Below are 14,616 nucleotides of genomic sequence, written 5' to 3'. Positions count from 1 at the left end.
TTCCCCCTCCTGACATAAATGTTTTAAAGACTAAAACATGCATGTCAAATACCTGTAAATAACCACTGGCCATGATACCTCAAAGAATCATTTTTGCAACCCTAATAAAAACATACTGTACAGAACAAGATACAGTATGGTTGAAAGCCCACAGCATCCAGTGGGTGCTTTACCACAGCTACAGAGTTATACTGTAATGAGCTAAGTTCAAGTCTTTCACTTGAGAACAGTACAAGACGACTCCATGAGGCACTGCCCCTGTAAAGGAATTGTTTTCATTGCATTGAATTGCATTGCATTGAATGGTTATCAGTAGAGTGTCCAGTTTCTTTTCCTCTAGCTTCTTCTTTGGGAGTATCCTATCCCAGGAAAAGGAAGTTTGCATTCTGCTCATCATTTCTTTGATGAAATTGGCTCACACACAACTTTCTTTTACCTTCTCATCTTGCAGGAAGGAATTAAGGATTGCAATGTCTACCACAGTCTGGTTTTTGTGCAATGACAGATCCTTAGTATGGTCATCGTCGCTTTGGTCCTTAGCAAAATTTACAAATACCTGCAAGAAAAAAAAGGCCACGTCACAAACAGCCCTGGATTTTCATTAATTTGGGCATTTTAAACACTGGACATCATGAAATAGTCCTTGGATTCAGTACTCAGTTAAAATACCCTTAAAACATAGGTCCAGTTAACTGGACCTCTGCACAAAGACACTTTTGGCATCTATACTGAAAACTTACTTGGTCAAGTGTGGTCTGAGAAACGGAGTAGTCTTCTATGTGGAGTCTCTTTTTGTTCTGAGAGAGAATACTGAATATTCTGGCCAGGGAGGATGGTGAAGAAGGAAGCTGATACTGCAGCATATTCCGATGCTTTTCCTTCAGGACACTTCCAGGGAAAGCATGCCCAAAGAACTCCTCAACAGGCTTCAGATCTGGGTTTGCCCCTGCAATTCTCACCACTATGGTGTAACCATCTCCAAATCTGCAAACAAGGCCAGCACAGGAGTTAAGTGCTTCCAAAATACAAGTGCAGCTTAAAATCCAGTAGAATTTCCCATAGCCAGAATACCAGTGGGAATATTGCATGAGGAATTAAGTCTGTCTGTATCTCCCTGAAAATGCAGACAGCTTTGTGGTGTAAGAGGAAAGAAAATAGCTACCTGTTCTTTAGATGCTGAACACTGCCCAGACACCTGAATCGCCCATTGACCATTATCGCCATTCGGGTACACAGGGCTTCGCATTCTTCCATGCTGCAGGCAGAGGTAACTTGGTTAGCACTGCAGACAGCAGCGAAGGGCAGAGCAGCCAAGAGAGCTTAGCATCCAGCCCTGGCAGATGCAGAAGCCAGGGTATGACAAAAGTGGCCTGCTACTTACCTGTGAGATGTGAGCACCACTGATCTCCCCTCCTTGATTACACTCAGAGCGCAGTTCCACAGGAAACGACGTGCTTTGGGATCCATCCCTGTTGTTGGCTCATCCTGCAAAATGTACACAAAAAACAGGTTATGCTGCCACCTTCTACCTCACCTTTGAAGGCGTCCATTCTGATTATGCATACTGGAAATATTGAAAATAAGCTAGTTTAACACATTTTTGAAAAAGAGAAAATAAATTATGCTCCAGATTTTAAATTAGCAAACATCCTTTTCAGAACTGAGAACTACTGCTTATTCTGCAATTACAGCATGTTGAAATACCCCGTTCTAGAACAAGTTAAAGCCAATTAGCTTGTAAAGCTAATTGTAAATAGAGCACTAGCCTACTTTTCCTTGCACTGTTAACTTTAGTAATCCTAATGTCTGTTCTGAATCTGAATCTAAATAATGCTGGAAATATTTATTTCCAGTTTTCAATGAATTATTAAAAACACAGGACTGATTCTCCTGCACAGTAAGATTTGCCTGTGTCCAGTAGGAAGATTGTAATTTTTTGTAGGCATAGAAATCTTTGCAGCAGTACTAAAATAGTGAAGATGCTGACAGTTTGGAGCTACATTCAAGGCCACCACTTCACAGTGATTTTCCAGTAACCAAAGCCTGGAGGCACTTTATAGCTTGCACCTAAATTTAAACAGGGAATCTTTATTTCCATGTGCTTTTTGCTCAAGTCACAAATTATGTATTTCAACATTAGTTGGACATGAAACACATAGTCTTCATTTGAACGTGATTTCTCTGTTTTGCAAGAAAAATGTTAATGAGCCAAGGTCGCAGACTCACCAGGAACACGACGGGTGGCCCTCCAATGAGGGCAATAGCCGTGGAGAGCTTGCGCCTGTTCCCCCCGCTGTAATTCCCAGCGTATTTTTCTCCGTATTTCACCAGGCCCAGTTTCCGAATCGCCCACTCGCCAACCTATGAAAGACAGCACACCTTCACCGTCTTGAATCAAGCACAGCAACATCTACCCAAGTGATTTTCGTTATAAGCTTTGGCTTTAAAAACATTTTTTGCAAGGGCTATTCATCTGAGGATCCAATGTGGCATGGATATCGGTTCTGAAAGACTCTGTTCACCTCTGGAACAGGATATATGCAACCCTGTCCCAGGGAGGCCTGAAAAAGTCATGTGGCTGCAGCTTATCAGCCAGTGAACACAAGTTCAACATCAGCTGAGCCACATTAGCCACTGGTCTAGTTCTCTTAGCAGCACCGGGTTCAGCGAGCCTTCCTGTTACTGTGGGCTTACAGCAGGGACACAGTCAATACTGACACACAGCAATCCTACTGTGGTGTCTCTTCACCCTTCAGACAGATGGGATCTGGTTTGTTATTCAGGAGTATTTCTAATGGTGCCAATTGTTGTCCTGCAGACTAAAATGTGTTATGGGTAAGAGATTCATCTACCACTTGAACCATACCCAGAACTGGATCCCATTGTTTATACAGAGCTGGTGGGAACATCACACCAAAGAACCCAGCAGCAACTTTTGAAGGAGCCTGCACCTTTTCACCCATCATGCATACCCTCACAGAAGGATTCAAGCTACTTGGACACACCTTAGATGCCATCTACCTACAGCAGTTCCTGTCCTGGAGCACACAAGTCTCATATAGTGACAACTGCTGTTAACTCCAGCAAATGGTACTGAGAAGGGTGCTGTATGGTGCTGGCAGCTGTCATGCATTTCCTAAAGACTGTTAGTGTAAACCTATATCTGAATTCTGAAATATCAGCACTTTAATGATGGAGCATGATCAACTGGAAAGCTGTAACAGCCAGCATGAGGCTTCTGTTAAGCTGCAGAGTGTTTGCTCCTTGGGACTCTGAAGCATCAACTCTTGACAGCAGGTAAGGTTCTGCATGAGGTTCAGCTCCACAGCCCTTCAACTCTTAAAAGGAGAAAGTCATTCAGTGTAGAGGAGCATCCACTATGAGAACACAGGACCCAAATTATCTGCCCTTCCATTTAGTACACTTTTCTGGGCAACACTGAGAAACCACAGCAACTTTTGGGCTGCCCTGAAGGAAAGGGGGGGCAGATTTCACCACACAGTACCTTCACCAGCCTCACATCATGGCATTACACATGTTGCAGGGAGGGTGCATGCAAGAAAACTTGCAACTTGGTCAGCGGGGTGGGTCCTATGGTGTTTCATTTACCTTGCAAACTTCTTTTTCTGGAACACCCCTCAGGAGTGCAAAGAACTCCAAGTGCTCTCGCCCTGTCAGCAGCTCATTAACAGCATCAAACTGTGGGCAGTAGCCCATATTCTGATGGACTTCTTGGATGTTGGACAAGATACTGTAAAAGAGAAAACCCTTTGTGTTAGGATTTCATGAGTACATGCTGCTCTTTTAGATGTCAAAAGGAGGAAAGTGAAAGAGTTGTTTTGGAGCCACTGAACTAACAAAACTACAGGATCCTAGAAGTCCATCTTGACCAAGTTATTTTGTCTTCTCTTTTTTTTGGGGAAAAAAATAATTTTTTTTAAAAAAAAAGATTTTTAATGTGATAAGGCAGGCATTCAGGAGTGACTGCTGGACCAAATCAATTTTCCTAAACCACCAAAGTACTTTACCAGACTTGAACAAGGGCTGAAGTAGATGCCAGGGGTTGTAAAAGGGGAAACTGGAGTAGAGCTTAGAAGTGAAAGTGGAGCAAAGGCTGTGAAGGCTGAAGAAGAAAGCAACAAAGGACCTGGTTCAACACAAAAGCAGATGGAAGGTGCATTGTCTTTCACCTGTTTCCTTTGAGGAATGCTTCTCCTCCTGTCACATCTGTATCACCAGTTAGCATCTTAAAAGTGGATGACTTGCCAGCACCATTTACTCCCAGGAGCCCAAAGCACTGGGGACATAAAAGAGCAGATAAGCAGTGTGTTTGAGGAAAGAATTCTGCTGCATTTTCAGCACTGACAAGATGGGAATGAGCAAACTTGACTCTAGGACAGGTAGAAGGAGTCTTCAGTGCATTTCCAGAAAGTCTTCTGGACTTTTACTTTCAGTGTAAACCTTTAGGCTGCGTAAATGAACAAACTGTGGTGTCACCCTGGTACACCTTGGTGTATCTGTGCCAAACCTTGGATTCTGGAAGTTTGGCCACTGGTCCCAGACACAGAGTTCAGTATCTTATTCAAAGGCAGAGACACACAGAATCAAAAACTGCTTCAGTTTCCAGTTTCCTCTGATGTTATTTGAACATTCATCTGATTTTGGTCCTACCCTACCCTGTGCTACCTTGTGGCCCTTAAATACCATAATAATAGAAATACAATGAATTTCACAGCTAAGATTACCTCTCCAGGGGGGATTCCAACACAGATCCTATCAACTGCTGGCTTTCGCTTCATTCTGTAAATCTGAAACCAGAAGAACAAACAATGAGAATGTCAATGGCAACTCTAATTAGAGCTGTATATATTCAACACTCCAAACGCAATCCAGTTTTGACCCCACTAAATTCCTCTTATAACACAACGGTGAACTGCATAGTTTTGTTCCAACAAGAAGGAATGCAGAAGTTCTCTGTCACCTTGGTTAGCTCCTTGATTTCCAAGATGTCACTCTGTCCTCCTCCACTAATTATCCTCTGCCTCTCTCTGGTTACATCCTCATCTTCATCATTCACAGGAGGCAGCTTGGCATAGACAGGCCTGCAGAGAGCAACATGATAAAGCCTTAGCAGAAGATGACAGGGTCTTCATAAGGAATATACTCCTCATTTCATGAGGGACACCGAAGTAAACTTCAGCGGCCTGCAGTGGTGGAGAGGACAACCTACCTGGGTTTGATGAAAAACCTGTACTGGATGAGCACCGTGATGAGAAAAAAAACAACGCCCTCTACTGCCATGGCAAAGAGGTTCCTTCCCACCAGTTCCCATGACAGAGGGGACACAAAACGATTCTCTCCTGCCAAAAATGAGATGAAAAGCACAATTACTTTTCCAGAGCAAGGGGAGTGGGCTAGCATTTCTTTCTGCAGAGCTCACCAAGCTGGGCACTGGCACAACTGATTATCAGCCACGGATAGATCACACAAGGGGCCAGCTGTGTGTCTGTGTCCACATATTACTGTAGCAAAGCTGGGACTTGGGCCCAGAGAATTTTGCCAAAGAAGAGCTGGCCCACTTTCCAAAAGGTTCATGAAGCACACAAAGACTGACTCAGGCTTGGCATCTGCATGCCAGAAAAACAAATATCCATCTTTCCAGAATCTCAGCCACTCCTTAAACTTGGCCTAATGATCCTCTCCATACAGTTGTCTTTCTCATTTTTATTTTGATGCCCTTAATTCAAAACTCTAGGGATCAATCTGCCAGGCTTTCCTTAGTCCTTGTGAAAACATGAAGTGGACAGCTGTGGAGACTTGCCAGCTTTGATCACATCTGTGCTACAAACTGTGCACTTTCAATTCCCAAACAGAGGAGCTCATGTGGAGCTGACTCAAGCTTTCTCTGTTCCTTTGACATCATTTTCCCTGTGATACATAATTTCACTTACCAAACCTCTCCAGAGCATCAGCCATGGCCTGGTTTTTCACCATGTCAATGAGCCCCCGCCCCAGGCAGAAGTGGGGGAAGATGAGGAAGACAGACTTCAGGATGTCATTGATGTCCTTCAGCTTCTATTAAGACAAAAACAAGTGCCAGTGAGACAGAGAACAGAAAGCAGCCACCAAATGCCAAGGGTGACATGTGTTGTGACTGGCTCCTCCCCTGCCCTCCCAGCACTGCAACCCCACAAAAATTCAAGGGTTAGAAGTGTTCTCCCAAGAGCCAGTGCCATGGCCTCTCTGAACAGTCATCATTGTTGTGTTGCTCAAGATGCTATTAACACAAGCAAACTGCAAAAAAGGAGAGATTTCTCAAAACTGTCACAGCCTAAAAGGCAGTGTCTTCAAACAATAACATGCAAAAAGACTATAGGCTGAGGTGACAGGGAAGTTGTGCTTGCACAGACTGGTTATGTCAGGGGCTGTCGGCAGCCGCTCCTTATCCCATATTGGAGGATCTAATCCTTTTCCTATGTTGTCTTCCAGCTGGCTTAAACCACGGATTGAACTGATAGCAGCCTGAAGAGAAGTTCATGTTCTGCCAGGCACTCATCTTCAAGCATGTACTGGTTACTAATGAGCTAAAACAGGCTTTGTAACAAAAGGGACTATCATCAAGGACTGCTTCCTTGTGACCACAGGCAGAGGTACAACCAACAAGAAACTCTCACAGGGTCTCCTGAGCCCCCTCTCACAAGGGACACTTGTCCACTTGTGGATCCGCCAGCGTGGGTCAAACAGGGCATGGTAAGACATCTTGTGTTGTATACAAGCATGACAGGATCTTGCACCTTACCCAGTAAGCATCTGGCTTTTGAAAAACTGAAGTGAGGTAAGCAAGTTCCTAGCACAGTTAGAGAGGTATCTTCCACAGGAGGCAAGATTGAGGGCAACTAGATGCTTGAGTACTTGAAATGGCCTTAGTAGATAGAAACTGCTCTTCATTAAGAACACACAGCAAATTCCATTTGAACATAAAAAACTAAGTTTGGGTTTTTTACCCTAAAGGTGATTGAGAAGTGGAAGAGGCTGCCTGGAGAGACTGTGGAGCCTCCATCCCTGGAAACATTAAAATTTGATGGCCCTGAGCAACCTGCTCTAGATGATCTTGCTCAGAGGTTGGACAAGACAATTTCAGGAGGTCCTTCTTCACCTTACTATTCTATGAATATTGCGGAAGTGAGCTTTAATCCATTTCCACCAGAACCTGTGCTTAAACTGCTGCTGAAACTAATGGGTACAGGCCAAGGGCTAGTCTATCCGGAGAACTGGCTGCTAACATGGCACCAACTTGGAACTAGATTGTAGCAGCACGAGACAGTCAGGAGCTACCGGGGAAACATACGTTGTTGGTGAAGAGCTCCAGGACAAAGGTGGCCACACTACCATTAATGCCAATGAAGAGATTCACACTGGTCAGCACAACATATGCTGTGCTGGGGATTTTGAACACGAAGGAGGCTGGATACATGAGAGGAGTAATGGACCACCTGGCAAGAAGAAAGGTAGCAACATCAGGTAAGCACCCTCCAAGTCTAAGAGCCCTCCCAATATCCTTCTGATGAGAAATCCCTTACCCATAGAGAAACAGAAGGAGAGCCAGCACAGGCAAGTTGGAGGAGGATACATAGGACTTCTGTTGGAAGCAGATGAAGATGATGACAACTAGCGTGGCTGGAACAATGTAGTTGCACTGGAAGATGAGAAACATGACTTCAGATTTCTTCCCAAATGACAAAATTAAAGGTGTCTTTCTGCTGTAATCTAATAGTTTTCAAAACTCTTCAGTGTTTGCAAAGTTGTTTTCAATGGGAGACTCACATTATGCCACATGTGTGAACTACAATGTAGTACACAAGAATTTACATTTCTTGGTCCCTCTAGAAATAGCCAATAGACTCTAAGAGATTCTGGACACCACAGGTTGAAAAAAAAAAAGCTTTGGAAAGAGCAGAACAAGGGGCTACTGAAGCAAACATTTTGGGGCAAGTATTTTAAAGTGACATAATAAATACTAATGATTGAACCACTGCCCCAAGAGAGTAAACACAGAAGTCATGGGCACAGTTGCTATTCACTGAAATATTGTGGTACCCTCTGGCCCCAACTGCATTTTGCACTTCAGTGCAACAGACACCCTGCAAAAACAGAATGAAAGACAGTTTAGCACAGTCAAAAGCCCTTACCATATCCCAGACAAAGTTGGCCAGCCAGTAGATCACAGGCTTAACACCACTGATGAATTGCAAATGTTTAGCCTTGCTGACACGTTCCTGAATAAGGAAAACCACAAAGCTGGCCGGAACAAAGGACATGGCAAAGATCACACAGATGGAGACGAGGACATCCACAGAGGTGGTCATCCTGGACAAAAAAAAACCCAACAGAATAAAGTGCTTGTATGCTGGTGCTGGCTCCTTTGAGATGCAGCTCTGCAGGGCAGGGCAGAAACTGTTACTTCTTCTTCTGTCCTTGTTCTGCAGGGTAAAGGACTACCACATCAAGCTGCCTTAACTGCAGTTCTTCTCCAGCCATATTACAAAGGGAGCATGCACAGCCCATTGGCATCTCAAGGACAGCACCACTACCTGGAGACTGGTTGGTAATTACAATATAATAGACTGCTTTCTGCTTTCCTTATCCCCACCACTTTGTTTCCCACCTAAAGAATTTCTTGGGGTAGGTGGGGGTTTGTCCTTTTACATTTTTTTTCACTGTTTTAAAGTTCAGAGGTATCTGCCTGTCATCTGCCACTGTTTTACAGATTTGAAGTATGTATCTACAGACAGGTTAAAAATTGTAACTCCAGTCATGGTAGATTAGTCAATGCCTTAGCAAAGTAAACCCTGTGCATTACTGCGTGCCCCAGGTTGAGACAGTGGGCAAAACTGAAGAGGATCTATCTATGGTTCCCAGTCAAATGGTGGCACCTTGGAACAAAAGAATGACCATTTTCATGGTGAACCACCTTTCTGAAGGTGGCTGAGAAGGAATGTCCTCAAAAGCAGAAGGTCTGAAGATTACACTTGTTCTTAGAAACTGCAACTTACAGGGACTCAGACAGAGAAAGCTGCTGAGACAGAAACAGCAGTGCTGTTCAACAGCAAGTTCTCAACAGCACACTGACAGATGTTGCCATCTGCCAAGACCAGAGAAAATAAAGCTGGCATGTTGGAGTCTAAACGCCATAGGCCACTAAGTGTCCAATAGTGAGGCTAAAACCTCCCACATTGCCTGTTTCCAGTAATCAGCAACTGCTGAGCCCAAACCCATCCACATCCATGTCAGGACTTACAGCGCCACTTCAGAGAGCTGCTGCTTGGTGAGGTTGAGTGGGTGATTGAAGGCAGTGATCCCATAAGCACTGGGGTTTTTGCCCTGCTGCAGGTTGGCCCGAAGGATGCCGTTGTTGATGACATTCAGGAAGGATGCAATGGCATGCCAGCCCTTGTTGTTAAACCACACCTGCAAGAGACCACATCAGCATCAGAAAGGCACCAGGTATATCACCTACCCAACAGGCTCCTAAGCCCCACAGAACATCCCTTCCTCTCTTGAAGGCATATATTTTCTTTCCACATCCTTCCCCATAGTTTGCTCAGGGACAGAACACGCAGTTTAATCAATAAGCACAAGAGGCTGCTGGAAGCTAGCACTGATCCAGCACTGAACTCTTTTTGGGACTTAGGCCTAGACTCCATGGGAGAAACAGATTTTGAGGAAACCCACACAAAAATACAAGCTGTATTTGCTCCACTAGCAAATACAGAGAACTCTGGTCTGCACAGTTGTCCGAGGCAAACTGCTGTGACTTTGCTAACCAAAAATAACTCCAGGTCGCCAGAGCTTCAAAGAGCAGGCACTCCAGTGAAGACTGGTTAATTTACCTTCACGTTGTTCTTTGTATCCAGGCCTTTCATGAAACTTGACAAGCTATTGAGAAATCGATCCCCAGAACTCCCCTGCAAACAGCAAAGAGACAGTTACTTCCCCTCTGAGAGTACCTTTATTCATGTCCTGGAGTCTAGCAGGGCTTACACAATGTTTTTCACAGCTCTGACAGTTTTCTTCCCCTTCAACAGCCTCTATCCACCAAGCTGGATGTAGTAAGACGGCTAAGAAACTGCAGTTTTCCTCCATCCTTTCCTTCCTGTAGTCTCACCAGTAAGACAGGCCAGCCTTAGGCCTGATTTTTTCCCCAACAAAACATACTAAGGTTATAGGCAACCTTTGGAGACACTGCAGCCCATGTGCAGGCAGCCTTAGAGGAAAACAGTGACCCAAACTCTCGTCTGAGCCAAGGCAGACTCAGCACAGGAGGAGTCAGATGAGGTTTTGAAGACAGTGGCAACCACTTGTTAATTCCCTGAGACAGCCCACCCTGTCCTGCCACAAAACACTAAGAGGTATCTGCCATCCCCACCGACTTGCAACTGGTATTGAGCAGAACCCACATTAGCATCATGAGTTGCATTAGCTGCAGCCCAGCATGTCTCCAGGCCTTCTGTCACTCCCAGACAATAGCCTGAGAGATCCCAGCTTAGAGACAGCGGAGAGAAGCCACTGGACACAACTAACATATTTATGCTCATCATTTTATGTCTTCCAAGTAACAAGACTCTGATATTAGTGCATCCTGCGTTTATGGTGGACATAGCTACTCACCTGTGCTAGCTCAAAGATTTTCTTCACCCGTTTAATGGCATCAGTGACTTCATGGCTTGGAGGAAGCACAAGGGAACTGCTGGCTCCCAAGGAAAAGCCACCATACCTGAAAGTTCAGATACAAAGTGATACTACAATCTGACTATTTGCTGACCTCCAGAAAATGCCACTCCTCCTCCCTCTCCAAATGTCTTCTCTTCCTGTACTACATCCAAAGCAAGTGTCTTCCTTCTTACATGAAGGGATGCCTTTGATTTTCCTACATGGCTGCTTAGCCCTGATGTCTTCTACTCTTTGTTTCCGGGGTTAAATACCCATATTATGACTGCTCAGCTATCATCCTCTGCTGCCATTACAGACAAAGCAGGACATCTCCCTGCTGCCCTTGCTTGGAAGAATAGCACCTCCCAGGATAGAGTACCAGTAGGCTAGACATGCAAATCTTTTCAAGCCAATACCACTCTCTGCATAAGACAGATATGCTATCCAGCGCTCTGGGGTTGTCCTAGTTTATCTTTCAACATCTTCCCTCAACATCTGGCACTTAAAAGTCATATAAAACAAACTGCAAAGCAAGGTGGATCTGTCCTGCTTAATATAGTGTTCAAAGGTCAGTGGACATGTACAAGCCAGAGAAAAGGCAGTAACTCACCTGAACTCGTTCACCCAGATCTTATTCTTTAAGCTGTAGAGACAGAAAAGAGAGTTGATGTATAATACATGGAACAAGAGGAAGTACAGACTTGCCCATGTTTCAGGCATATGGCCTTGGAAAAGAGTACAAATAGCCTCTCACATCTGACATATGTCCCACTGCTCCTCTTCAGTGTAATCCCTAGGGTTGGTGCCTAGACTTTTCCCATACTCTTCCTACAAGGGTCAGGACACACCCCTGATAGCTGCCACAGCATCAATAAAGCAGAAATACCACTTGAGCTGTGGATCAGGGCAATCTGAGGAGCCAAGTGAATCTGGCTCACTGCTAAAGAATTTGGGCTGCCTAGGCTTACTTGTCTGATATGTGCATTCCCCATACAGCAAGCAAACGGAGAAAGTATGTCCAACAGTTACCTCTTCCCAATGATCTGTGCATAGGTCTTCACTAGGTAATCTGATATATTGCGGCCTGTCAGATTCTGGAGGATGTCAGCAGTGTCTTGCTCACGCTAGTAACCAGCAAAAAAACAGATAAATGCTCATCAGAAAACAGAGTCAAATAAATCTTGTGCAATGCTGCATGCTAGAATCACTCCCAGCTACTCTGTTCCTCAGGAACATTCCTCACTGCAGTACCCCTGAGCACCCTCCTACCTGTGGGGGTGGCAGCCCGCCTGCACCAGGGGGGCACACAGGCAGCATCTTCTTTATCTTCTCATTGCTGCACTCACAAGATGGGGAAGGGTTCTCCATGCTCCAGTTGCCTTTCAAGAAGATGTCCAGGACTGAGTCTGGGACTGAAGCTGTGGTCCATTCCTTCTGCCCCACAGTGCAAGGAGTGTCTCTGTGTCAGGAAATAGGCAAGACGACTTCAGTTTTTAAAACAACCATGACAGCCTTTGCTTACAAGGCATTTAAAGATCAAGTCCCCAGAAAAGGCAGACTGTTTCTCAAAGGAGCTTGACCTCACTGAGATGAACATCTCAGAGTGACAGACCAGGCTCTGCAGCTTTTAAAAGATCCCAGTGCCAAACAGACTGAGGCTGGCCAACACCAAGTAGTGCTGGACACTCCCTCCTTCTCATTATAATTAAGAGCTTTCTTTCAGCCAATCCCAATGCACAGTGTCCAGCATTCAAGGAGCATCTGGATGATGATCTTAATCATATGGTTTAGTACTAAATACTCCTGCGAAGAGCAGGTACTTGGACTCAGTGATTCCTATGGGTCTCTTCCAACTCCAGATATCCTATGATTCTAAGATCACAGCAGACAGTCACTTCTTGGATGACATTTCTGCCTTTGGGGCACCAAAACACTGCTCTTCTCCAAGACAGCGTCAGTGGGCAGCTTTCTCCCCGTGCCCTATTGGTGGCATAACCCAGCTCCTGTGTCTGTTATGAAGCATGCAGCTTACTTTCCACCACTAGCCAGTATGTTGGACACCTTGCCTCCCTCCCCATCATCCTGTGAACATGAGCTGCAGTTCTTCCAGGCTCGAGACACACTACCACAGACTGTGTATACCTCTTCTGCACTCGCAGCCTAGATCTTTGGTGATTTGCCCAAGGCCATGCACCAAGTCAGTGGCTGAGCTAGGAAGCAACACAAATGCTGTCCGGCTCTCCACTCTTTCTGCTGCTGTTTGTGGGGGTGTTAACCTAGGTTTCTAGTGCAGCTGGAAGCAAAGGATTATGGAATGAAAATAACTATGGTCAAAAGATACAGTAACATAACTAGGCCATTTACCATGTTCAGGACCAAAAAGTAATTTGAGGGAGAGAGTACTCTCTTCTCTCCATCTCTGTTAGCAAGGACTTGCACTCAAACCTCACTCCCTCACCATGCTGGCAACTTTCAATATGGTTCTGAGCAGAAAAACTGAATGTAACTGCAACTCTTTTGGTTTAAATCCTGCTCTGGCCATGCGTTACTATCATTCCCTAAAGCCAACTAAATCTACTGGTGATTTCCCAGACCATAGTTCTACTTACAGAATGGAATGTCCCTGCATACAGCGTGTCCCAAAACCAGGCTCATCAAGAAGGGCGTCCAAAAGTCTCTGAGTGCCTGCATCTTCTGGAGCATCGTTGCTACAGTTACAGCAGAAAGCCACTATCAGGTCAGTGTGATAACAGGCACACAGCAGCAGAGCCAAGCCAAGAGCACAGTGAAAGGATATGGGTGAAGATTTGTCTATGAAGAATGCTTGGCCAAGGAGCACATACACACTTCTAGTCTTTGACCACAGTATTGGTAGAGTCATAGCACCAGAAATGGATATGGCCTTGCCAGTAGTTAGAGTCAGCATTTAAAGGTCCAAGAAGAAACTACTGGGACTTTCTTAAAAATGTGCTTCTGAGATAAGCACAGAAAACAAATTTAAACCTCTTAAGGAACTCAGTAACTCAAGCTTGCAGAAAAGAACAGAATTTCTAAGCCACAAGAAACATACCTAATAAAAGTGTACTGCTCGTCATACATCCAGGGTTGTAATTCCAGGCTGGGATACTTTCCAAAAGGAGGAACAATCAGGCTGAACATGAGAGCAATGCACACAAAGACAGCTGGCAGCACAATCTGAAATTGCAAGGAAAGAGCAAGTCCTTTTTTAAGTAAATGTTCCCAGAGGCACTAGAATCTACATGTAAATCACTTATTGGATCAAAACTTTTTCAAAGTTTTTGAAGTTCTTTTTCAAAGTTCAAAGGCACATCTTTGCTGTTCACACCAAAGCAGAGCTAGACACCAATGCAGGACTTATCTCAGCATTCAATCAGAGCGCTCAGTTGGGATGCAGCCAATTCTGCCTGCAAATGCTGCTCTCAAGGCCAAATTTGGATTTGAATCTCAGCTGCATCCTTGCTGTGCAAGAATACTGTAACCACCTGGTTATGACGCAACTCCTTTCACTTGCACAAGCCTACTTTGCTACATGTGCAGTGAAGATGAGTTTCGGTTACCTGCATTCCCTTGAGATTTTCAGCCCAGCATCAACTCTGACTACAATGCATGGTCAAGAGCTGTCTCTCCTGAGGAACCCTGTTCGTGTTGGGTGCTCTTACCTGAGCAAAGAAACCCTTTCGGCTTCTCTTGGCAATAAGCATCCTCTTCCACAACAGAGCCATGAACTGCTGCTGGGTGAGCTTCCAGCCCTTCAGCTGGTAGGAGCCTTTCCCATCCACACCACTGAGAAGGTCTGTCTCTCTGGATTCTGTGAGCAAGAAGAAATGACCCTCATTCAAAAGTTAAGAGATGTTCTCTGGGCACTCCTGTGCTGGAGACCCAGGC

The 14,616-nt window shown here is 44.9% G+C and overlaps 1 protein-coding gene across 1 annotated transcript in view; it reads right to left on the bottom strand.

Moving 5' to 3' along the window:
• Window positions 1-14,616, bottom strand: part of ABCA1 (ATP-binding cassette, sub-family A (ABC1), member 1) — a 75,094-nt gene continuing 60,478 nt past the window's right edge. The window contains exons 27-49 of the mRNA XM_009085200.1: window positions 14,391-14,539; window positions 13,781-13,905; window positions 13,320-13,418; window positions 11,980-12,169; window positions 11,740-11,834; window positions 11,321-11,353; window positions 10,669-10,774; window positions 9,891-9,965; window positions 9,299-9,468; window positions 8,190-8,367; window positions 7,581-7,696; window positions 7,349-7,493; window positions 5,952-6,075; window positions 5,231-5,360; window positions 4,982-5,102; window positions 4,746-4,808; window positions 4,191-4,297; window positions 3,610-3,751; window positions 2,227-2,361; window positions 1,382-1,485; window positions 1,163-1,255; window positions 741-984; window positions 1-556 (exon numbers count right to left, since the gene is read on the bottom strand). Coding sequence (XP_009083448.1) covers window positions 416-556; window positions 741-984; window positions 1,163-1,255; window positions 1,382-1,485; window positions 2,227-2,361; window positions 3,610-3,751; window positions 4,191-4,297; window positions 4,746-4,808; window positions 4,982-5,102; window positions 5,231-5,360; window positions 5,952-6,075; window positions 7,349-7,493; window positions 7,581-7,696; window positions 8,190-8,367; window positions 9,299-9,468; window positions 9,891-9,965; window positions 10,669-10,774; window positions 11,321-11,353; window positions 11,740-11,834; window positions 11,980-12,169; window positions 13,320-13,418; window positions 13,781-13,905; window positions 14,391-14,539 — 2,885 coding nt within the window. The 3' untranslated portion in view covers window positions 1-415. The remainder of the gene's footprint in view (window positions 557-740; window positions 985-1,162; window positions 1,256-1,381; window positions 1,486-2,226; window positions 2,362-3,609; window positions 3,752-4,190; window positions 4,298-4,745; window positions 4,809-4,981; window positions 5,103-5,230; window positions 5,361-5,951; window positions 6,076-7,348; window positions 7,494-7,580; window positions 7,697-8,189; window positions 8,368-9,298; window positions 9,469-9,890; window positions 9,966-10,668; window positions 10,775-11,320; window positions 11,354-11,739; window positions 11,835-11,979; window positions 12,170-13,319; window positions 13,419-13,780; window positions 13,906-14,390; window positions 14,540-14,616) is intronic.

This window comes from Acanthisitta chloris, unplaced genomic scaffold, assembly GCF_000695815.1.
Source record: "Acanthisitta chloris isolate BGI_N310 unplaced genomic scaffold, ASM69581v1 scaffold7642, whole genome shotgun sequence".
In the NCBI taxonomy this organism is placed as follows: domain Eukaryota; kingdom Metazoa; phylum Chordata; class Aves; order Passeriformes; family Acanthisittidae; genus Acanthisitta; species Acanthisitta chloris.
Note: the sequence above shows the minus strand (reverse complement) of the source record. Positions and strands in the feature narration are given on the sequence as shown.